General features: G+C 49.8%; 11 protein-coding genes across 11 annotated transcripts; 4 read left to right on the forward strand and 7 right to left on the reverse strand.

Annotated features, from left to right (window-relative positions):
• Positions 1-4: 4 nt before the first annotated feature.
• EI90DRAFT_3032447 (uncharacterized protein) lies at positions 5-729 on the reverse strand. Its single transcript, XM_039058389.1, has 3 exons — positions 414-729; positions 93-364; positions 5-36 (listed from the first exon to the last, which is right to left on the reverse strand). Exon 1 carries the CDS (start codon positions 680-682, stop codon positions 470-472), a length of 213 nt encoding a protein of 70 aa, XP_038922840.1. The 5' UTR covers positions 683-729; the 3' UTR covers positions 5-36; positions 93-364; positions 414-469.
• On the forward strand, positions 706-2,738 carry EI90DRAFT_3032451 (putative cytoplasm protein). Its single transcript, XM_039058390.1, has 5 exons — positions 706-956; positions 1,026-1,213; positions 1,270-1,417; positions 1,475-2,248; positions 2,313-2,738. Exons 1-5 carry the CDS (start codon positions 761-763, stop codon positions 2,585-2,587), a joined length of 1,581 nt encoding a protein of 526 aa, XP_038922841.1. The 5' UTR covers positions 706-760; the 3' UTR covers positions 2,588-2,738.
• A 38-nt stretch (positions 2,739-2,776) lies between these two features.
• On the reverse strand, positions 2,777-4,620 carry EI90DRAFT_3150283 (uncharacterized protein; the record flags this gene model as incomplete). Its single annotated transcript, XM_039065649.1, has 6 exons — positions 4,433-4,620; positions 3,902-4,376; positions 3,740-3,854; positions 3,649-3,685; positions 3,078-3,592; positions 2,777-2,997 (listed from the first exon to the last, which is right to left on the reverse strand). Coding segments are annotated over exons 1-6 (1,413 nt in total), but the record flags the coding sequence as incomplete, so codon positions are not given.
• A 933-nt stretch (positions 4,621-5,553) lies between these two features.
• Positions 5,554-7,361, reverse strand: EI90DRAFT_3032453 (uncharacterized protein). Its single transcript, XM_039058391.1, has 6 exons — positions 6,773-7,361; positions 6,606-6,717; positions 6,518-6,548; positions 6,179-6,465; positions 6,068-6,125; positions 5,554-6,002 (listed from the first exon to the last, which is right to left on the reverse strand). Exons 1-6 carry the CDS (start codon positions 7,146-7,148, stop codon positions 5,958-5,960), a joined length of 909 nt encoding a protein of 302 aa, XP_038922843.1. The 5' UTR covers positions 7,149-7,361; the 3' UTR covers positions 5,554-5,957.
• Positions 7,362-8,440: 1,079 nt separating this feature from the next.
• Positions 8,441-9,650, reverse strand: EI90DRAFT_3116141 (uncharacterized protein; the record flags this gene model as incomplete). Its single annotated transcript, XM_039062860.1, has 5 exons — positions 8,441-8,465; positions 8,527-8,801; positions 8,856-9,089; positions 9,154-9,291; positions 9,330-9,650. 5 exons carry the CDS (start codon positions 9,648-9,650, stop codon positions 8,441-8,443), a joined length of 993 nt encoding a protein of 330 aa, XP_038922844.1.
• A 100-nt stretch (positions 9,651-9,750) lies between these two features.
• EI90DRAFT_2903838 (uncharacterized protein) lies at positions 9,751-12,132 on the forward strand (the record flags this gene model as incomplete). The annotated part of the gene is made up of 12 exons (XM_039054156.1): positions 9,751-9,824; positions 9,876-9,954; positions 10,054-10,231; positions 10,389-10,503; positions 10,557-10,694; positions 10,732-10,934; positions 10,993-11,172; positions 11,223-11,387; positions 11,444-11,555; positions 11,603-11,659; positions 11,712-11,939; positions 12,012-12,132. 12 exons carry the CDS (start codon positions 9,751-9,753, stop codon positions 12,130-12,132), a joined length of 1,650 nt encoding a protein of 549 aa, XP_038922845.1.
• A 169-nt stretch (positions 12,133-12,301) lies between these two features.
• On the reverse strand, positions 12,302-13,301 carry EI90DRAFT_2903921 (uncharacterized protein; the record flags this gene model as incomplete). Its single annotated transcript, XM_039054157.1, has 5 exons — positions 12,302-12,681; positions 12,739-12,884; positions 12,934-13,106; positions 13,169-13,203; positions 13,268-13,301. 5 exons carry the CDS (start codon positions 13,299-13,301, stop codon positions 12,302-12,304), a joined length of 768 nt encoding a protein of 255 aa, XP_038922846.1.
• Positions 13,302-13,664: 363 nt separating this feature from the next.
• Positions 13,665-14,190, reverse strand: EI90DRAFT_3032462 (uncharacterized protein). Its single transcript, XM_039058392.1, has 3 exons — positions 14,109-14,190; positions 13,926-14,054; positions 13,665-13,873 (listed from the first exon to the last, which is right to left on the reverse strand). The coding sequence occupies exons 1-3, from the start codon at positions 14,174-14,176 to the stop codon at positions 13,780-13,782; spliced, it is 291 nt and encodes a 96-aa protein (XP_038922847.1). The 5' UTR covers positions 14,177-14,190; the 3' UTR covers positions 13,665-13,779.
• Positions 14,191-15,079: 889 nt separating this feature from the next.
• On the forward strand, positions 15,080-17,321 carry EI90DRAFT_3032463 (uncharacterized protein). Its single transcript, XM_039058393.1, has 2 exons — positions 15,080-16,582; positions 16,634-17,321. Exons 1-2 carry the CDS (start codon positions 15,230-15,232, stop codon positions 17,123-17,125), a joined length of 1,845 nt encoding a protein of 614 aa, XP_038922848.1. The 5' UTR covers positions 15,080-15,229; the 3' UTR covers positions 17,126-17,321.
• On the reverse strand, positions 17,309-19,432 carry EI90DRAFT_1315206 (uncharacterized protein). The gene is made up of 6 exons (XM_039051658.1): positions 19,131-19,432; positions 18,918-19,076; positions 18,812-18,867; positions 17,808-18,752; positions 17,602-17,753; positions 17,309-17,549 (listed from the first exon to the last, which is right to left on the reverse strand). Exons 1-6 carry the CDS (start codon positions 19,381-19,383, stop codon positions 17,492-17,494), a joined length of 1,623 nt encoding a protein of 540 aa, XP_038922849.1. The 5' UTR covers positions 19,384-19,432; the 3' UTR covers positions 17,309-17,491.
• A 26-nt stretch (positions 19,433-19,458) lies between these two features.
• On the forward strand, positions 19,459-20,685 carry EI90DRAFT_2904281 (nuclear mRNA splicing protein; the record flags this gene model as incomplete). Its single annotated transcript, XM_039054167.1, has 6 exons — positions 19,459-19,670; positions 19,744-19,898; positions 19,951-19,987; positions 20,039-20,196; positions 20,249-20,472; positions 20,533-20,685. 6 exons carry the CDS (start codon positions 19,459-19,461, stop codon positions 20,683-20,685), a joined length of 939 nt encoding a protein of 312 aa, XP_038922850.1.
• Between the last annotated feature and the right edge of the window lie 2,243 nt (positions 20,686-22,928).

Below are 22,928 nucleotides of genomic sequence, written 5' to 3' on the forward strand. Positions count from 1 at the left end.
ACGCCACCAAGCTTTATAGGCATAAAGGGTGCTTTCCTATCGCCACCATCGCTAAGGTTACAACACAGATGTCACCAGGGAGGTCTTCCCACCTGTTGTCGTGCCGAACATCCAATAACCTGCCGCTACAGTGTTCACTATGGAGATTATGCGGCTTTGAGTTGGAAAGGTTCTGCGCCAGACTGATGTATCAGCTCCAGCCATTGATAAGGTTAAGTGTTGTGTCAGGGGTAAACGCATATCTCTCGCCTAGCTACCAACCACAGCAAGATATTTGACGTTTTTGCGTCAATTGACAAGCATGTCACTGCCACCATGCCAATTATGGTACATGATTCTTTGGCACCGCTGTTGCTTGAGGTTCCTGGCATCGCTAGCTGAGGAAATTTCGGCCTCGAGAGTCGTGCACCTACCCCAGTCACCGGAATGAAACCGAACTAGCTACGTCATGAGCTGAAATGTTTCTGGGCTAAATAAACCCATCATCAAACAAACACAAGGGGTCAAAGACTGGGACTGGGGGAGTATAGATATTGCCATCGGGACTTTGTTGCATGCCGTTAATCCTCCTCGTGTGGCGCTTCCGACTTGGAGACCAGCACTGCCCAGCGACGTCAGCCAACGAGCCTGAGAGGCTCAGTGACGTAGAGACGTACTGGAAACCGAGCGACCGGGGACCCATACAACATGGAGCATTCCATATCCCCCAAAGCAGTGCAAACAGGGACCGCCAGCGCAAGCAAGCGAATGGTTCCGTTCAATGTGCCTCCGATGTCACGCGCTTGGTTTCTTTACACCCAAAATGGACAGGATCTTAAGCAACATTGGCGACCTGATCAGTGGTCAGAACGAACATTCTGCACATTACGCGCCGGATGAGCCTCAGTCCACTACTTCTCCCTCCCTATCGGAGGCCGTAGTTTATCGATATCGCAAGCAGTATGGCATAAACCTAGGTTAGAGCAGAATTCCAACCTCCACACCTCGAAAGATCGATGGCGATTCACTGATGACCATTCTCTAAGGCTCATGGTTCACGTTGGAGCGATGGATTTCGGAGGCGCCCTTCAAGGAAGTTGATGGTCAATGCGATCTCGCTTTGGCGCACGGCCCACACGCTAAACAACACCTCGAGGCTCATTGGGACTCGTGGTTGAAGGATGAAGACTGGGACTGGATACGGGATCATGGATATAATACTGTCAGGATCCCTGTCAGTAAGAATACTGCTGAATATTGAAAGCAACGGTAGCTAAATTATGGTTTCAGATTGGATACTATCACATTTGTGGCCTTGAGCCATCTGTCATCCATGGAACAGACTTCGAGCCCTACCGGGACGTATACGAAGGCGCGTGGAAGCGCATTTCCCGAGCAATTTCTACGGCAGCCAGTTATGGCATAGGAGTTCTCGTCGGTAGGCATCTCGCATTTCAACCCTCATAATCTGTTTCCTAATGATCGCGATGACTAGACCTTCACGCTGCGCCAGGGGCACAGAATAAGGACCCTCACGCGGGAACTGGAACCGGTCAAGTCCACTTCTGGGAGCCTCACAATCAGTCCGCCACAGTCCGTGCACTGCGAGTTCTCGCTGCCGCCTTATCTCCTATCCCCAATGTTGTGGGTCTGGAACTCCTGAATGAGCCTGCTAACAACGATTCCCTCCAAGGATGGTATGAAGACACAATTCGCGCCATCCGATCGGCCCTTCCGCCCCGACATGCTGATGAGTTTCCCATCTACGTCGGCGATGCGTGGGATCCGAACTGGTATGCATCCTGGACGGGACAACGACACGACTTTGTGGTATTGGACCATCATGTTTATCGTTGCTTCACACCTGAAGACTTGAAGCTTACTGGTGACCAACACGCGCATAACATTCAAACGGACACAAGAGGATGGTTCACGTCTCTCTCATCGAAAGCTAAGGGTAATTTCGTCATCGGCGAGTGGTCCGGGGCCTTAGGTCCCAGCTCCGTCGGTCTTCCCGGAGCGGATGCTGGAGAGCAAGACCGACAGAGAAGGGTGTTTGTACGTGCGCAATCTGAAGTTTTCGATGCGACATCCGCTGGGAGTTTCTTTTGGACATATAAGAAAGGTCAAGGCTGGGATGCTGGCTGGTCTGCCCGAGATTCAAGATTGGCAGACATTTTGCCTCATTGGCGTGGTGGCGTGAAGAGGGGTATAGGAAGAGGGAAAATTACCGACAACGAGAAACAGGAGGCTTTAAGGAAGGCTTATGGTGCGTACGCTGAGCCTGTGTTCCATGCAATTTGTTCTCAACTTCTTCACGAACCCGCATTTAGATTCCCATGTGGCATACTGGGAGGCTCACGGTCATGGAAGCAAAGAGCCTTGGCGCTTTCAAGACGGCTTCTCCAAAGGATGGGATGATGCGAAACATTTCTCGCAGAACATACCCGCATCAAACTCGTCCCCCACGATTGGGTTCCTTGGTCGTTGGACGAGTCGACGTGTAGCAGACCATGTCCAAGAGAAAGGAACAAGTCCTCAACTTTGGGAGTTCGAGCATGGCTTCGAACAAGGGGCAAATGCTGCTGTTGCCGCGTTGGCCGACTGAGGATCAGCGAATCGATGGGCGGATCGTGATGAAGTCAATTGTCAAAGTTCAAGTGTGCTGATGCGTTTGAAAACAAATGTACTTGATAGCCCCACAATGTATGTACAATCCAATGGAATTCCAGACAGTTGTGATGGATTGCGGCCACCGCATGGGGAATACCTATTAATCAATGTAGAACACATGTTGGTGGGTATAGGGTGTGGAAAGTTGTAGACAAGATACGGATGGAGCCACAAAGAGCTTGGGTATGGCAGGCGGCGGACTGACGATTCAAGCGATCAAGCGATTGTGAAGCTCTAAAGGTGATTATTTGACACCGAGCTAGTTGAGAGGAAAACGACGAGCCCACCTCGTCATCCTCAGTAGGGATTATGTAGCCATTATCCACAAGAAAATCGAAGGCATCCCTGACGAATGTCGTGCACACGTCCGCCCGCGATTGCAAATCAGCACAGGCACTGTTGATAACAATTGCAAATAAACGAACAGGATTGCCTCTGGAGTCCAACTATCATCTCTCTTCTGGAGGGTCGTGACAACGGCGTTGATGTGTACCCCTTCTGGATGTCCATCCGACAACTCTCTTATACACTCGAACAAACGCCGTTGGGGCCTGGATAACGACGGTGATCCCGATGTTGAAGCCAATGGCGGGGGCTGAGGGAGCCGTACCGGCGAGGCCACCGAGTGCTGTGGAATCACTGGGGGCCCTGATTCGACTTGCGTCATTGGCGCCTCCGCGATCGGAGTCGAGGCTCGAGTTGGCATTGGGGAAAGCATTGCTTGAGCCCGATGAGACGCACCCGTGATAACTTGTGTCGCGGGAGCAGAGCTCGAACTCGGACTCGAGGGTTTGGTGGAGGCTTGTAGCGATTCTGACATGTCTGATGTACCCAGTTGTCTCCTGAAAGGATTTTTGTTTGATTTGGGTGGATGACCGGAGGTCTCTAGTTGCTTCTGTGTTCCGGTGGCATGGGTGGCTTCCGATTCAGCCCTCAGGGGCTGTTATTATCATTACTGTTGAATTAGCAAATGAGGCCGGATTAGCTTAGGCTTACGGGACGAGAACGTCGAGGGACTGCTGAATTCATTGATCTGAAGCATGGGCGTGAATAAAGTACATAATGGTGAAAAGGTCAAGTCACTCACGACTTCCTTGGGCTTCGTTCAGTCTGCGTGTCAGATGATCGACTAACGGTGCGTGTGCGTAGAGTACCCTCTGACGTACTGGGACTGCCAGATCGTGGCTCATTCAGCGGGACCCCTGTGGATAGATGAGCGGCCAGACGTTCTCAGATACATGATACTCACGTCCCGGTGCATGGGAAATTCCATTCGAGCCGGAAACCATCTCAATAATAGTACGGATATCTTCAGGCCCCCCCATTAATTCTTCACGCAATTTTCGGAGACTTTCCTCGTCCGCATCCTCCGCAACAACCGAATCGACAGACATTTCACCATCATCCCGTGGAAGTGTAAGTATCATGGATTGGGGTGACGGGTATTGAGTGTCTGAGGTCGCTGTGTTCCCTGAGCCACCGGAAACCGACGGAAGGAAAGCATATGCGGCCCGCCCAGCCATTATAGTCCCTTCCAGATTACTTATTCTGTTCGATAGTTCCTGGTGCTGCACCAATAACTGCTCATTTGTGTTCAATTGTATTGTCCTAAACTCCTGAAAGATCTCCGTGAACTGTCGAAGCTGTTCGTTGGTTTCATTTTGGCTCTGTTGAAAATGGCCAAACTGCTCTACGTGACCGAGCACTTCGTGGAGCTTGGGCAACTAATCGATTCCGTCAGAAATGGGGTCAAGATATGCTGTCTGTAAGTACAGAATACCTCTTCACGCAGCACGCCGACTGCACTGATAAGTGCGTTCATATCAAACATCCAGTCTCAGAGACTGAAATGTAAATACCAGTGCCCTTGGCGGCTTGCCGGCATCAAATCACGCGCTCGTGACCCTGAGAAAGTCACCCCACCTAAAATGATTCAGGAATCGAGGCCCCACAATCACTAAGCGTTTGACATATGGTGGGAAGCAGTACAAACAAATAAATTTCTGGGCGTACGCTGTGGCCAACTCACGTTTGTTGATGTTGAGCTTTCCTGTGTTGGATTACTTGCGACCAAAGTCAGTGCGCATTCAGAGCGCCTGAGACTACAAGACACAAATGTTGGGTCTTAGGCTTCGTTCAGTATGAAGAAACAGGTTTCTTTGGCCTGTTTCTTAAGGCTTCGTTCGGTATGGAGAAACAGGTTTCTTTGGTCTGTTTCTTCCTGTTTCTTAATACAAAAATTGCGTGTTTTTTTAGGTAGAAGAAATGAGAGAGAATATTGAATTGAAAAACTGGAAGAAACAGGCCTGTTTCTTCATACCGAACGAAGCCTAAGTTACGACTTCTCCTCAGTTCACGTACAACGGGACTGTGCGAGAACGTCGCTAGTCCTTATTTCCTAATACCCTCCTCTGACGCACCTCACGACACGTCGGTGTACCCTAGGCCAAGCGTGAAGATATTGCTGTTGATATGACATTCCGATGCCCTTTGTGCCGATGATTGGCTAGTCAATAATATGTTACCACTATTGAAACAAAACTAAAAGTTTCATTGTTGTTAGTGCTTTGTCCCTTTGTGCCACTCAGAGATGTATGTGTGAGCTGAGAGCACGATATCTAATGACACTGATACCGTGCTCAGATTTTCACAATTGCAACTTTGAATATTTGCGGAAAGAACGAGGTGCTAAAAGGATATATAGTGCTCACCTACAGGGATGGTATAGGCGATGAAGAAACCTTGGTATTCCTAAGCTCGTGGGTGATGATGGGGTTCCCTACCACCTACTTACCTCACGCTTCCAGTGAAGGGAACCAACAGATTTGACGTCAGAGGAGTTATTTAAGACATTGACGCCATCTGGACTTCGGCTGAATAGTCGTCGGAAGCAACGTTACGAACGGGACGGGTGGAGTTGGCTCTCCGTGACATGATCCGATCAATCACCCTCTAAAAACACCGGGGCTCGCCAGCCTAGTACAGCTGATGCCACTGGTCAGCGATCTACTCTTCTAGCATCCACTTTGCCCGCTGTGAATGCATTAAATATCAAGAATAGACTCTGGCTTTAGCCCTGTCGTTGTAATGTCGGCGTTACAAGCGGCTGTTGCCAGGCACCCAAAATAAAAATCGTTTACAAGCAGCGCAAGCAAATTTTTGAATAAGTGCTATCCACAACTCTGGTGCTACAACGTCTGAGTCGAGGAGCGGACGTTGGTATGGATGAAAATGGCTGATGCTGATGTTCCTAGGTAAGATAAATGACATAAAGCATACAAATGGCGACAGATTAGAGGCGTAAGTCATGCTGGACTGGGCAATTCCTCGGGGAGGGCAACATATCGCTCCTGTTAAGAGACCAACCCAAATAAGTCCATGTAAAAGGGCGAGAGCGAGAGTAAAGACTAGTTACCGCATCGTCATCAAGACTCTCAATCAACCTGAGGTCTTCAGCGACGTCAAATGCGTCACTGAAATGAAAATAAATCCTTTAAATGCAAACCCCGAGTAGAAGTCAACCCACAGAAAAGACTCAGCCGTCCACTCGCCGACACTGTCCTTCAGCGCCCAAATAATATCGTTCACGTGGACTCCTCGTGCGTTAGTGTCCTTGCGCATCAACTCCCGTACACACTCCACCACAAGGCGCTGGGGCTCGGGAAGAGATGAGAATGGCAATTGCACATGTGAAAGGGCAATTGAGGTCGGAGTGGATGGTTGTGGTGTTGCTGAAAATCCTCCGTGATCTGGAGTTTGGGCCTGGCTACCTTCGGAGTAGGGTGGGGGTGTATTGCTATCGGAATCAACGGGCTATGGCCATTTCAATGAAATCGCAAGTGGACGTCACGATCGCACGACCTACCAGCTGAGGACCAGAATGCGAGGCGAAGGAGCTAATAGAGAAGAATAAGTGGACCAGACACATGCACGCCAGCTTCCATGTGACTGACCCAGGTCTGTGAGTGCCGCTTGAGATGGACGAAGAATTAGTCGGCGAGGAGGGTAGCTCAAATGTACCGCTCAGGCCGACTGAGTCAACCTGGGCACCATTCGCCAAGGAGGCTAAAAAAGATCTTTAAGACTGAGATTGCCAAAGAAAAGTGCATCGTTCACCCACGAGTTGGGGTGGGGTATGCCGCAGCCGCAATATCGACTGGGCCTCGGCTAGGCGTATGTGGTGCTTCAAGTGCTTCATGTTGTGCAGCACCAACCCCCGTCGCGCTGCCACCATTTACAATAGAGCTTAATGGGCGCTCAGGATGAACGGACGCCATTGGCGTACGAGGTGATGGACGTTGAGGTGTAGAATGAGTATAATTTGTGTCTGTAGTGGCAACCACACTCTGGTCCTGTAGATTCTGTAAAGAATCCTCGATATTCGAGAGACGAGCAAGGATTACGCTCTGTTGCTGGAGTATCTGGTCATTCAGACTGCGATGCGAGTTCATTGATTGTTGAAGCGATTCAATAAGAGCCCCGAGGGCTGAAGCCATAGCTTCCTGGCTTCTCCGAAAGCGATCAAATTGCTCTGCAAAATCAAGCAAGTAGTTGATGCGAGGGAGCTTAAAGGTCAAGTTCAAACAACACGTCAAATACGGATGAAGTTATTCGCACCTCTCGTTGTAAGAGACTGGCGGCTTCGAGAAGGGGAGCAATGGACTCCATACTCACGGTTGGTGATTGGCACAATACAGTGAGCAGGACCCCAGCCTCTGCTGTCGAAGCGGTACAACCACAGCTAGACAAGTTACAACTGTCACTCTATTGACTCGTTTTAATGTGACAGACATCACATGGCCGTTGATCCGTAATTGAATGGTGTTTATTCATCTTGTGTGTGAGCGAATGTGACAAGAATAGGGTGGCGACGGCCCCGACAGGACGTCGAAGCCTCTTGATTTGAAGCGAGCCGGTAAATACATAGATAAGCAAACAGGAGGCGATGGGGCAGGTGGAGGGTAACGATGAAGACGAGTGAGAATAACAACGGGGATTCAGACAGGAGGGAAGAAGTCAAGTTACAAAACAAAGGGATCAGCCGAAAGGAAAAGCCACCGTAAACACCCGGGATCCAACTTGCAAAGGAAAACCAAGGCTATACTGCCTTAACCAATGCAAAACCAGACATTCAACGGCAACCTAACCAGAACCGAAAAGAAAATTAGTTAAATAATAAACGACGAAGTCGTAGAAAAAATCCAGCGTGCGCGGACGCAAGAAAGTAGTGGCTGAGAAGCCTAAGCGTACCGCGGACGCAAAAGAGAAGGCACGGAGGCCGAAGCGCTCAGCGGGCGCGCATAAAAGAAAGATGGCACGGAGGCCGAAGCGTACCGCGGACGCGCATCAAGAAGAAAAATATAAATCGACGTACCGATCATGCAGCAGAAATCAGAACCAGACTCGCAAACAGATAATCAAGAAAATGTAAACTGAACATCGCGGATGATCAGCTTGGAGGCGTCAGGCATTGAATAATGCGTACAGAAGACGAAGCCTAGCAAAGGGCACAGCGGATACCCAAGAAAACGACTGAGGCGCTGAGGCCGGCGCACACAAGTCCTATTTAATCTCGTTCCTCCATTAAATTTAAACTATTCGTCTATTAGTGTTGTCATTTAAATTTACAAGTGCCCGGGCCCTCAACTCGTGCACTTAAACTTGCGAGACATGTTGAAGGGAGTGTTGAAGGAAGTGGTATTTGGCGACGCCGATCGCCTTTTCACTCGGACAAACATATTGATACGCTGCAGAACGGGAACTCTTATACAAGTCGATCTATGCCGGTCTATACACCATGGGCAAATGACCGTCTGGATAGTTTCACAGCATGTTAGAAGGATACAGCGACTGGCACTAGTAGTAGGAACGAACCTGTTCAATACCAAACCCTTGAGTGCTTTCAGCTCTCGTCGGACCTCTTCTTCAGCGGGACCAAGAACATTTACGCTGCCACCAGAACTACCCATCGTTCCGAGTCGGAAAGAAGAGGCAGCAGGGATGAGGTATGTTTGAGATGATATGTATGCAATCAGATCAGTCACCGACTCCAGCGTCCGAGAAAACGAAGTAGACCGTGATATCGCAGCTGTTGAGTTGGGGTCTTGTGTTGCTGCCTCGGCTAGCCGTACGACGGATGCACACAACCTCTAAAGAGTGGTCTATGAATCCAAAATGCCAGCGTGAACATGCTGAATGCGCACCTCGGGCTCTACTCTGGGAGATATGTGCCTCTCGACCGAATGAGGAGAAGGGTCAGATAATGATTCGTTAACTGTCTGTTCTGGATTGTCTAGCTGATTAGAGGCGGGCTGCATGGTGGTTTGTTTCGCAAGGCTCGTCAATTCCTTATTCAGTTGTTCAACCAACTGGAGGCCATGTATCCGTAGACTATGACGAGATTCGAAAGAATCATTCAGAAGTGGGAATATGTAACGCTGGTGATGGCGCAGTCTGAGTACTGGAGAAGACTAAGAAGCGATGGGCGGCGATGAGACCGACCTGGTATAGCATCACGCCTACCCCAGCAAGCGCCCCACCATAGCCCAAGGCCCGAGTCAACGACACCAGCATCCCCGGAAGTTTTGAGGGCGGGGAAGGTGGAATGTATGTCTTCGGAGGAACAGGGGGAGGCGTTGACTAAACGGAAGTTGAGTGTGGCAAAGCGCTGTGAGGACATGCAAACCTGCCGTAGGTTCGTCGATTAAAGAGTCGACTTCTTCATGGGTAAGCCCCTTCGACTCCAGAAATCCTCTCTTCTTTGAAACATCCGAAGCATGAATAACCGGCGTAGCCAGGAAGTCGCGGGCTTGTTGCAGCAGCATTGCTCGATCCTCCGGCCACACTTTTGGGGGTTCGTCGGGAGTGTTCTTTACATGGTCATTTCCCACCACGCCTGGGGACCTGGGATGAGATGCTGAGCCCTCAGAAGAGGGCGCGGCCATGCTACTTTCATCCCCTGCGCTCTCCCTGTCAGCTTTGCTGTCTTCGTCAGCCATTTGGGCGTGGGAGTCCCGTGACCTTGGTCTGTCGCAGGATTCCAATACTGGCTGGCGCTATAACTGTCCTATCGAGTGGGTGTAATTTACCATTGCTATTATGGAGCATAGGTCTGCTCTAAGGAAAGTGGTGAAGGACTGCTCTCAGAGAGGGCTATATGTGGCCTCGAAATGGTCTGTGATGTAACTCTTTAGGCATATTTTGTCTAATGACTCAGGATGCAGGGCATCGGAATTGCTGCTGTCGTATCATACATCGCTGCATTCCGATACGTCGTTAGGGCGACGGTTTTCGCTTGATACGGTACTGTCATCCGGGACTTATAAGGGGAACGGGAGCATGCAATCCATTTCCACGAGCGAAATTGGCCTATCGTCAATACATGATTCTTTAATGGACGAGAGCTCTCCTGTCTCTGACGCGTATGAGGAGCCTCCTATAACAGAAGAAGAGGAGGATTTGTTTATGATTGCGCGTGCGCATTATGATGCCAAGGAGCATGAACGCGTTGACTTCCTGTTGAGGAATTGCAAACACCCAAGAGCGCGATTTCTTGGTTTGTACTGCCGATTCCTGGTCAGTACCACAGTGACTAGTACCCTTTCTTAGCGTACACAATTTTATTGATTTAACATGCACAGGCGAGCGAGAAGAAAGCGTACGATGTTTGGATGTCCCGCAAAGGTTCAAAGTTAGACAGCTGAAACAGACCTATAGACTAACATCGTTTGCCTAAGAGGTTAAACCTGACATACGCAATATCGATGCTCACCCCCCTTCACCAGTGAATGACGACCTAAATGACATCCTTGAACAACTCGAAGGCGTCATCGATCCATTTTTGATCTTCCTGTGAGGCTTCTTGTCTCATGTATGAGACGTGCCACCGATGATTTATCCTCTAGAAAAGGTGTTATACTGAAGGGTCTAATACGGAAAGCTGAAGCTCTCGAATGCGCGGTGCTTTCGCTACGGGCATACCCTTGGAATTGGAGTTGTTGGACCTTACTTCGTGAAGTGGTAGATGACTATGATGTGGTAGCGTTCCATACCCTTTTGTAACGCTTATCACTTCTCAAGACCAGCTTATTTGTTTCAGATCGACCGCTTACGCCCTTTATTACCAAAGCACCCAATGACGAAATTGTTCATTCTGAGTGTGATGATAGATGGACATGCAATGAGCCCAGATTTGGAGGAAGAACTCGACGAGATGCTCCAATTGTTTCCCGAAAGTCTGTATTTGAAAACATTACGTGCGCGTTATGCTTATAGTCTTCGAGGTTTGTTCTCTCTCTCAAAGTCTTCATCAGCGTTCTGACTTAAGCAATGTTATTGTAGATTATGAAGCGGCTGTCAAACTGTTTGGTGAAGTGCGGGAACTGGATCCATTCAGAACCGACGACGTTGATACATACTCAAATATTTTGTACACGATGAAAAAGCAAGCTGAATTGAGCCAGCTTGCTCAACACTTCATTGGCGTCAACAAAGATAGACCAGAGGTTAGCCTAGCAATCGGTGAGTGTGTGTGACATCGTGTCCTCAGTTAGTGTTCATGGAGGGCCCAGGAAACTACTACAGTTTGCGGAACGAGCATGAGAAAGCTGTCAAATACTACCATCGCGCTGTCAATCTGGATCCGACCTATGGTGCTGCGTGGACGCTCATGGGTCACGAGTATCTGGAGATGAAAAATTCACATGCTGCGATTGAAGCTTATCGGCGGGGAGTTGGTGAGGACAGAAGTGCTTACCATCAATCAGCGTTTCAGATCGATGACCATGCATAGACATCAATAAGAAGGACTATCGGGCGTGGCATGGCCTGGGCCAAGCATACGAGCTATTGGACATGCCTCAATACTCGTTGCATTACTTCCAGCGGTCCACAGCATTAAGGTGGTTAGGGTTTTTTCGGCTTGAGACAATGCTAATGGTATACTGGCAAGGCCCTACGACATCAGGATGTGGAAAGCTCTGGCGAAGACATACCACTCCCTCGAGCGGTGAGTTAAGGTTCCTGATCCCAAAAATTGCGGCCGTTTATGTTAAACTCAGTTATGCCGAGGCTATCGAATGCTATAAGCGTGCGTTGATTGGAGCGAATAAGGATGACACCAGTTCGTATCATGCACTGGCCCAACTTTACGAGCAAATTGGAGAAGCAAACGAGGCCGCAGCTTACCATAGGCGGTGCGTCGACATCGGCCAGCGAGCCGGCAAGCCAATACACACGTTCTCAAAGGACGCAATTGAGCTTGCTCGGTACGAAATGCTGAAAGGATGGTGGTCAAAAGGACCTTTGCCTTCGACACTACATCCGGATATGTTGCCTGACGCACCTCAACCAATCTCGAGGTTTGAAGGGGACATGATACTGGCTAAAGAATATCTAGAAATGATCGCCACCTCAAACTGCGCGGAAGTCAAAGAAGCAGAAGATCTCCTCAGGGTTTGGAAGAAGTTTGTCGTCGAATAGACTCGCGATGTGCTATCGAACAGCGTTTAGTAGTAGGCGTCATGCTGGGCAGCTAAACCAGATGAGTGGAATTGTTTGATATATCAGCCGAAGTGCCGTCACAAGCCCAGTACCGAAATCTGGAAATAATCAGATTGCCATTTCATCGTTGCAAAGCTACAAGAGGACATCAATGCGTTAATATATTCGCTCCACGGCGGCGATCATATCGATCGCTATCACGGTCATTCCTTCCGTATTCCCTGTCATCGTATCGGTCACGTCCGCGAGGGCTTGCTGATCTTCTACGCTTACGATCCAAGTCATCAGTATCTCCGTTCCGTTCAGATGGAGGCTGCCATCCACCGGCGCTCTCGTTTTTGTTTGAACCGTTAAGGCGGCGCTCGAGACGCTGACCGGCTTTTAGAGACGATACCAGTTCTTTGGAGGCAAGACGAAGGTGCATGAAGTTGCAAAAACCACCTCGGTTGCATTCTCCATTCTCATTTTGCCGGCAGCATGCCTCACGAAAATCTGTGACTGGTGATAATTCAGCATACAATGGACGACCTGAGGGAAGATTAGTAAGCGTGCAATGCCCGATGAGCACAGAATGCCAGAACATACCGGCATACCAGCGACTATTGAGCTCGTCCACGGCAGCCTGTGCTTCAGCTTCCCACTCATAGCGAGCATAGACATTGCCTATAAGATGATCTCCAACATTGTCACAGACGTGCAACTCCAATAAGTGCCCATACTTGGCCAGTTCGCTGAGCATAGTGAGATTCGTAAGTGCCAGAGAGAATCCGGATAACGTACCAGTAAAGATCCTCGTATACAGCATCGAAGTTGTCTTGCAACTCTTTTTCTGTGAACTTGGCATTTGGGTTGTGGGCAGGATTGTGATACACATTTGGAAGCAATATGGTCTGAGAAAATGGCGGCTTTATATGTTTTCTAGAACACCTATCCCCATGCCGGCAGGCTCCAATCTATGCGGGGGGAGGGTTGGATTGGTCAGCGGAGTTCGATGTCGAACGCAGCGTCCGCCCACTTTGTAATAGAAAGAACAATTGACACGATCTTGCTCTGTTAGATAAACGAGGCATTAATGGGTCCACATAGCATCAGATATGTGGTCCAGGACACGTACCAGTTCCAAAAATTGAGGCAAGATGATGAGCCATGGCTGGACTGCAAGTTCGCCGGATGCAAAGTCGGTTGTCCCTGAAATTCCTCACCTCCGGCGCTTCCACCTTGCTCGTCAGGCGACGTCTTATGTCTTCCTCCACGAGACGACCGGTGACACCCACTGATATTACGCGTGAAAGTGCCCCGATCATCAAGTACCGGTGTCCCAATGGACGGATTTTTGCTCGCGTATTTAGAGGTAAGCTTTGCCGCAAACTCCGGCAGGTGAAATAAATCAATGCATATGGCATACGTTGCCTTCAGAGGATTCGATTGAGGACTGCGAAGCAGTGATTCGCAACAAATTGGGGCTACCCCCGGAAACAAACCTTCGCCTGGTTCAGCTTCAAAATGGAGAGCGCATTGACTTAGAGGATGGTAAGAATGACCGTATGCATTTAATTCATTTTGGCAGTTCATAAATAGCAACGCAGAGGAAGATTTCAACGCGTTGAAGGAGAGCTCATATTCGAACTACTTCCTCGAACTCGACGTCTCGTTCGACGACACACCTTCCAAGTCTTCAATTTCTGTCGATGGCTGTTCCGAAGAAGTGCCCATGAGTAAGGCAAGTGCTCAGCAAGGTTCTGCAGCTGTGCTTCACTCAACTTTAAACACAGCGTTTTGCCGCCAAACGCCCGAGAACGTTTTCGCATATGGTGCCAGTCGACCCGGGGCACATGGAACCTTCCCATTCGCGTAACAAATCAGCACCCCCGTCTTTAGCAAAACAAAAGAAAACTCCTGAGGTTTGTTGAAGCTGTTTTGTGTTACACCGCTCATTCAGGCTCTAGCCAACAAAGGTGCGCAGAAGCAAGAAACGAAACGAAGTCCCCGGAACCCCCAACGGGAAACAAAGAAATGAAACCATTCCACCTAACCCACCATCAACTTCGGTTCCACCGAAAAAGAAGGTTGGTTTTGATTTATCTGACCTTCTTTCAGAGAACTCATGTGGAATCCACAGAAGGGAAAGCAAGAAGTCACTGGTCAATCGTCCAATGTTGATGTAAACGGGTCTCATCTCCATATCGTGTCTTCCCCTACCCCACGGGGAAAGGGTGTGGGCGACACAAGCAAACTAGATAAATCTCTGGCAAAGATTCTTGCTGACCTAAATTCCATGTCACGAGTCTTACCAAATCGCAGCCTCTCGCCCGGCACTCCACCAGATGACTCAATGATGTCTTTGCCCGTCAGGACGAGTAAGAAGAGGCGTAAGTGAAGCCATTTATCGGTCGATTTTTCCGTCCTTTGAAATTGTATTACTGGTCCCATAGGGGTCACAAATAGACAAGAAACCTCCGCCCGTGAACCGTCTGCCCAGGATTCTAAGAAGTGGAGAAAAGGCCCGGGAGGGTCCGTCAGTGGGGTGTCTGGTGATCATATTCCCTCCGAAGTCGGGGCTCAACGAGATCCAACACCTGAAGTTGATATTCGCAACGTCAGCACACGGGGAACGAGAAAAAGTTCAGGCAAACGTAAACGTGTTGATCTCGTGCAGCATGATAGTACTTCTACGAAAAAGAGGAAGAAAGAAAGTTCTTCCCTGGGAGTTGACACCCACGAGCCCCTTCAGACATCGGAAAACACCCCTGATGATCAGGACTCGGTCATTGTCAATAATCTCCTGGTGGGCCTCAACGCAGGTGCTATCCCGCCTTCACTCACTCCTGAAACGTCTCCGTTTGCTCTATCAGTGAAAGTGTTACAGAAGTTAAAACGCAAAAGTGGTCCAAAGACAGTCAAGGCTCCCAAGTCGCACATAGATGCCCCGAGTCCTACAACATCGCTGAATTGCGATGTATGCAAGATATCTGGTCACACCGAAGAAAGCTGCGCCCTTACGGGGGAACGAGGTCCCGAAGAGCCCAGACCTCATCCCTCAGAATTAACAAAGAAGCCGATTGATGCTCACGGTGGAATGGAGAACTTGGCTACGGCTAATCTGACAGCTGCGATCCTGAAGGACAACGGGGGATATCCTACATCTGCCGTTCTTCCAAGTGCTGATGACGACGCCGCAGGCTCCTATAAACATCAGACATCGGAGGAGCTGGCAACAGGCAACCTTCAGCTATCCGGAAGTCCTTTAATGACATCAGACGGCTTCAGTTCATACCAATTCAAACCTCCGCAGGCCCATGGTACCCATGGTACCTCAGCGACCTCGAGTGGAGTAGATCGCGCAGACGAAGTTACCGAAAGTGAGGACGATATGCAGACGTCTAAAATGCCGAACGCACATGACATTCCTCAACACGGTGCAGCGGCTACAAAGCCACGGATATCTCCTGAACGGATGACGGCGCGCGTTCTTGTCCCCGAATCAGAATCTTCTCAAGAGGATGAAATTCATGTTGGACGTCACAACGCTTCACAATCTTCCCAGCGGAGAACCAGGACTTCGGCTCTCCTAAAGCAGCTGCCAGAATCTCGAGTAATGGGATATACCACGGATCCTGCGTTCTCGGAGGCCGTACATGATGCCAATTTGATTGAAAATTGCACCCCAGCTGAGGTCGAAGTTGCTGCAGGTGATTCCGACACTGGTGAGCCGGAGAGAGGATCAGATTTATCAGTGGAACTTCCCAGCGGCACTGCGGAGTCTCCGAGGGCTGCAGAAGAGGTGTCGCATGCCCAATCACAATCGCCTCTTCCTTTATCAAATTTGAAGTCTTTCGCGTCTCCACGTCAATCTAATGCGCCAGCGAAGAGTCGTGATTCTGGAACGCTCCTGGCGCATAACTCGCAGTCCCTGCCTCAATCGCTCGGTGGGCACAATAGCAAAGTGATTTTATCGCACTCGAGGCGCGTGGAGCCAATCTCAGAGGATCAATTTGCTGAAATGGAGAACCTCCCCGCCATAGATGAGGCTAGGGATCTCCAACATAGACAGATTACATCCTCTAAAACTCCTCTGCCGGATTGTCAGGCTCCGCCAACTCCAGCAAGTCAAAATCGTGCGGCTGGAAATTCCTTGACAAGAGCAATTACTTCGGCAAGTGGATCCACTCAGACTGCTCTGCGTGTCAGAGGCTTGAAGACCGTGAGGAGGGCAAAGTCAGACACGGTCAGCTCTACGCCCAAGGTTGGGAGACGCATTCCTAGGGCCACTGTTCCGTCGCCTGAGGGTGGGGATTTGCAAGCGAGTGGGTCTCAGAATAGAGCTGATTCGGCTGCATCGAAAGCCCACAAGCCAGAACACCATGCTTCCCCGACCAAGGCGGCATCAATTGAGAACTTTGACCATGACCAAGATGGGGCGAGTTCGGACGTAAGCACCGGTGCCTCATTTTATGCTTGAGTTGATGAGGATTTGTTACAGGAACCTAGACGGTCACAAAGGAAAGTTGGAGCGTCTTCGGACAGAAGGGCAAGGCTCTCTAACGGGACCAATGTGGATGATGTATCGCTGCTTGTTAACCGTTCGAGCCCATCCCCTGTTGAGGACCTCGTCGACGCAAGTTTCTTAGACTCGCCGAATTCATCGCAGGCAATGGATAAGCGAAAAACCCCCCTTTTTGTCTCGTCGCCACCCAGCACCCAGCACCCAGCGATCCCTTCAACTCAAGACCACCTCCCGCCACGGATGCGTCCCGGAAGAGCTAGCCAATTGCCTCCTTCATCCCGCTGGCCATCTCTCATGTCGCTCACAACTGATCAAGTTCGCTCCGCCGTTCAACACCGTTGGAATGCTTCACTTGGGGGATCATCCCAAATGAATTCTCAAAATGCAATTAATAACGACGATGCCAATGCAGACAAATCCGATGAACTGGATGAATCGGATGGTGATCGTGAGAAAATTCCGACTTGAACGCAAGTGAGACCCCAGTCTTAGTGGAACTCGATGTGGGCACGGCCCCCAAAGATTTCTTCGCAAAATGCACTTGCGAATCTTCTGGGCTTGACATTGTGATTTATCCATGGACGCACGATGCACACTGGTGGATTGCCACATTAAGATCCTACATGTACATAGTAACCTCCTATACATCTCATGTTGCAATCTGTCCGTCGCATCCCCTGATTGTCAGTAACTGGTAGCCTGAGATATGGGTTTACCCAAATCAATGTTCCCAGGCTCTTAGATCTCGTATGCGAAGTCCACCACAACAATTTGGTCCACAAACTCACTGATTTGATCTAAACAATTTTCCCCTCAGCTCATCATCTGGGAGTATCATGGCAATGACATACCGCCCGGCCAAGGGAAGCGAAGTATTCCCGTGTATGTGTACCTTGTGAAAAGCATAAATGCAACACCTTGTGAGAGTGGATGACGAGGCAGACCAGATGTTGCTTTCAGACATTTGGATGCAGCAAACTGTTGCGCCGTCGGAGCGGGAGAACGATACGATAGTCAACAGTCCATTCTCCGATGGTGTGAAACGTTTATCATAATCGAGGGCATCTTTTAAGTGCAAGACGCACAGCTCGCTGGGCTGTTGGAAATAATTAAACATAGACAGAGGTCGACGAACTGATGGAAAACATACCGTGTTGAGGACAATTTTGAGTCCATCATAAGCCAGGTTTGAGATATGCTTCCCGGAAAAGAGTATCCAAAGTCCCATCTTGTCGCCCCATTCAATAGGAGAGTCTAATGCCGCCTTATCCAGGACATCGATAACTTCGAGCATGTTTTCGACGTATAAGATGAGCCCTTCTTGACTGACTGCGACGAAACTTCCACCATCGGGTGAAACGTGCACCGCCGTGAAGACAACCCCATCTGCCAGCTCTCGAGCAATAGGGAAAGTCCCATTTGTGTCCGTGATCCATCGATGTGGGCTAATATCTGACGTGGGGTTCTTGAAAGGAATATGGGCTCGCGATGAGCAGAGTCTTGTGTCGTTCCATAGCGACTCTCTGGTGAACTCAAATACTTTACGACCTGCCTTGGGTGGCTTAGAAGGTGTTGCAATTCCATCCTGGGAGATATTGAGTTCAGGAGCAATTTTTCCACGCTCCAACACCACCAGCCGGTCACTGAGTGAGATGAAGACATGCGTAGCACTCAGCTCCACATAGTTGATACGGTCAGGCCCATCGGGGTTCCAAGCTCCACCTTCAAGTCCTTCAGATCCATCGATGGGAAATTCCTCAACAATTTCTCGGGTCGGTACGTGCCAAATGACAACGCGACGGTCATGCTCAGAAGCAACCAATAAAAGAGGGTAGACAAAGCGATATGCCCTAGTCCGGATAGGGTTCCTGAGCATTCCGAAGGGGACCATACACCCCCGGAAGGGATTCTCAGGATCGTTCTCAAAGTCCACTGCTCCCTCTGCGTTTTGCTGTTGCTCCAACGTGGGTTCGCATGGGACCTGAAGATTAGGCAACATGCTGTGTTTCACCCATACTTCGTGACAATTTTCCCCCCGATCAAAGATAGCATATCCATTTGAGTATTCTATGTGCGCGAACTCGCGGACAGCTTCCTGCTTGTCCAGAATTTTCGGTTAATTGTGCGGCGATTACTTGGGAAGGTCAACTGCACCTGATACATGCACCACAAGTCCTTATGTGTGGATGCACACCGAACGAAAAGTCCTCCTAAGCGCAAATGGGCGGAAGGATCTCCGTAAAGGAAGGGATCCGCTCACCATCATCTGAGGTATTCATGATCAAGCTCTCGGAGCTGTCGATCTTGATACGATGAGGAATGTTGCGCGTAAAACTTGACCGTTCTACGATCCTCGGTCGAGGCGGATGAAGGCTATCCCCCATCCTCCAATAGCGGTCCAGCAGCACGTTGTACTGGCCTAGTTCAATCTCGTGAACTCATAACACACTGAACACCTGTTCATGCAGCTCACAAAAGCCTTTCCAGGAAACAACTCCACGTAATTTTTGCGTCTCAGTCTGATGCTCTTTTATAGCTTCCTCCAACTGCTGATGCGGTTTCGCAAATCCATGCAGTACGCAGGCTGAATGGTACAATGTCGATTCATGGGTCAAGAAGAAATTGGACCAGAACCTCGAAAGCAAGCGAATATTCAGCAAGTCAAAGACCCCCAGCCTGTCGGCGATTGCTAAAAGAACCTCCGAAGACAAATGTTCGAGTTTCATCGGCTCGGCAAGGTGTCAGTCTGAGAGCAGTTTCACATCACGTGTCGCGTGCACAGCTTCCTAGATTAAAATTTAATGGGCTCGCAGACCCCGGCTCTCCCCCGACATGAGCATCACACCCTCACGGGCCATTCTGGGCCCGTTAATATTGCAGTATATGCCAAGGGGTTTTCCAAGTATGCTTTGTCTGGAGGTAACGACAGGACGATCAGACTTTGGAATCCTGAATTGGGTGCCGAGATAAAAGCATACAAGGGACACGGCTATGAGATATTAGGCATTGATGTGTGAGTAATGGGGAAATACTAGTTAGTTCTTTCTCATGGGTCTGACGTCGTTCGATATTGGCGGCCGGAACAGGACATCTGATAATGCTCAGTTTGCCTCTTCGGGCGGTGATCGTGTCGCGTACCTTTGGGATGTCACTTCGGGGCAAACCATCCGTCGTTTCCAAGGACACATGGGGAAAATAAACGCCGTGCGGTTTGGCGGTGACGGTGCTATCCTTGTCACTGGTAATATGCGCACAAGATCAACAGGATCGATTTTTTGATTGTCTGTTTCCAGCTTCCTACGATCGTACAGTGAAGATCTATGATTTAAAGTAAGTTGGAGTAGAGCCGAGCTCAAGTTGATGATAATCGACCTATGGAAGAGCCCAGAACCGATCTCCGATACAAAGCCTTGATGAAGCTAGTGATAGCGTAGCCTGCGTTTATGTCAGTGCTGCGGAGATTGTCACTGGGTCTGTAGACGGCCACGTTCGGACGTACGATATTAGGAAAGGAGAGTTGAGGTCGGACTACCTTGGCCGTGAGTCCCAGAGCATCCATGATGTGCACGTAAAAATAACAATGACGAACAGATCCCGTCACCTCGATCCGACCTACGAAGGATGGATCAACATATCTCGCCACCACGTTGGACTCCAGCATCCGTCTCATGGATTGCGCTAATGGAAGCGCACTCAATACATTCAAAGGTCATAAGAATGATTCTTATCGAACCAATGCCACTTTTGGTTTTGGAGAGGCCAGGATTGTATGCGGAGACGAGGACGGGCGGGTGTGGTCGTGGGATTTGCTGACGGTACGTGCTTGAGTTATGTATTTCATCTCCTGCGTGAACCACGTCCCATTGTCCTGCCAGGGCAAGCCAGAAAATCCAAATCCGCCACCCAAGGCACACAGCAAGACTATCACTTGGACAGAACAGCATCCAACCAAAAGGGATGAGCTCCTTACGGCCAGCGCGGACGGGACTGTGAAAGTGTGGCGCCACCCATCCCCTGTTTCTTCATAGCCCAGGCGCATTGACATATGTCAGTTCTTTGTATCCAAATGCCAAAACGGGTGTTGTTGATATTCTCGTGGACTTGACACGACGGGGGTCGATTAAAAAGCACTTAGCTGGGCGCGTGATAACCTTCACATTGCTCGAGCCTTCACTTATCCGCTCATTGGCTACGCTTGTCGATTGACAGCCGCAGGATTCGTTCCAATCTCAGTTTCCCCGTCCTGCGTTAGACATGAGGAAGTGGGGCTAGTTTTTGGTGTCAAGACCAATCTCACGGTATAGTTTGGAAGCCATGACATGTACTGTTCACGTTTGGTTGCTGTTAAGAAACCATGATGCTCTCAAACCTCCTGCAATCTGACGTGTGGGTTCGAATTGACCGTAGCTCCTGAGGCTGTTCTCAGGTACATCATATTTCCCGCTCCTATCTGGGGTGGCACTGGCGCAGAGGGAGCGTGGTGAAAACCTGCCTCAATGGATTAAACATCCTGTCGTGTTTACGCCACCACGGTAAGGCTCTGGCACACAACTCTTGTAGCGTGGCAGTGCGGCATCCATGCATGTGGTGTATCCGGGTGAGTGAGGACGCGTCGCGTTAGAATTGAGCAGCATAGAAATACGTGTAGAATAACGCTCCAGAGGCGCAGGCTATACCATAAAATAGAATTCCAACCGTAATGACTGAATATAGCGGGCGACTAACAAAGGGGGACTAGTAGGGATGTACTGGGAGGAATAGATGAGGTAGGATAGAGTAATGGCTGTTCCGTTGACGACGAAAACGATGGAGGGCTAAAATTGCGAGCGACATTGAACGGGTCGGGGCTCGGGTCGATACGTAAACCAAAGTTTATCGACCCCAGTACCGAATCTGAAGGGCACGAAAGGTTTAATAATGTAATAATGAAAGGAATAACAACGAAAATCGATGATACAAGGGCGTGGAAATGCGTCAAGCACAAGGGTCAGAGCGTTGTCGAGTTCATCAATTAGAAACTTCATGGATGAAAGTTCGTGGTGGGACTGCTGGAGGGAGGGTGCTGCTGGCTTTCAGCACTGCTTCTCCGTAGGCTGGGTACTCGGATCCCCAAGTGTAAGGGCCAACTGCGCGGTTATCGCTACGCGACTCGCCCGTTGTCCCTGAGGAACGTTGACGCAAGAGGGGATCTTTATATATACCGGATATCATTTGTTGTTGTTGAGGCAGTACAGCTTCTGGAGAAGGCACGTAATAGGGCTGCGGTGCGTGTTCGTAGGATCGTGGCGTGTACGAGTGCTCAGGGGAGCCTGCAGGCTGCAGGGGCGAGTGGAAAGGCGCGTGGGTTGGAATGACATCCGCCTGTGGGGAGTAGTGATGCTGCCGATGTGCAGATTCGGCGGTGGGACTAGAAGCTGATCCATACGACATGCTGGGGTCTTCAGAACGCTGTGCACCCGGGCGATAGTAGCTGCTGACTTCCGAATATGAGCTTTGGTATTGGACTGAAGGTGATTGTGTCGATTCATGAGCTGGATACTGAAGAGATGGGTACGAAGGTTGTTGAAACGACTCGGGATGATACAGGTGTTGTGCGTGAGGAGGAGGGTAGGTTTGTGCACTGTGTTCAAACTGTTGCCGTGACGACCCTATCTGACCCTGATGACCAGATGCAAGGCGGTTTGGGTTGCAGCTGGCCGTACGGACGACTGATACTGTGACGAAGTGCTCGATGCTTCTCCAGCGGAAGATTGGGTTGGATATGCCCGTTGAAGATACTGTTCCATCTCGGCCGTAAATGAGTCCGGTGAAGAAGATGATCCCCTGACCGTCGGATGTTCGGGTGCATTTCGCATGTATGTAGCAGTAGAACGTAAATATTCATTTACATCCTCCATTCCAGGGCTCAAGCTAACGACGCCACTGGGTCCGGACACGCTGGTCTGGCGACTAGCTGAATTGCTTCCTGCTGGCGATTGACTGGAGAAAGATGTCCGCGGAAACTCGGTTGATTGTCTTCCGGCACTCAACGAACGGTAAGGGTGGTGGAGTCCAATCGGCAACCCAGCGGTCGAGGGTCCAGCTGGCGCTGGCTGATGCGATTGCTGGGAGGAGGGACTTCGCGATAACAGGTTCTGGGTCGTGAAAGAACGTCCTTCAGAGTTTGAAGTGGCAGAGCCCGAAGATGCAATATGGTAGTGGAACGATTGGTGTTCTGGTGAGGTTTCAAATGGAGCGGTGGAAAAATCTTCCAGCTTCACTTGCGGGCTGC

Source organism: Cantharellus anzutake (assembly GCF_015039405.1).
Source record: "Cantharellus anzutake strain C23 chromosome Unknown EI90scaffold_3, whole genome shotgun sequence".
Lineage (NCBI taxonomy): Eukaryota > Fungi > Basidiomycota > Agaricomycetes > Cantharellales > Hydnaceae > Cantharellus > Cantharellus anzutake.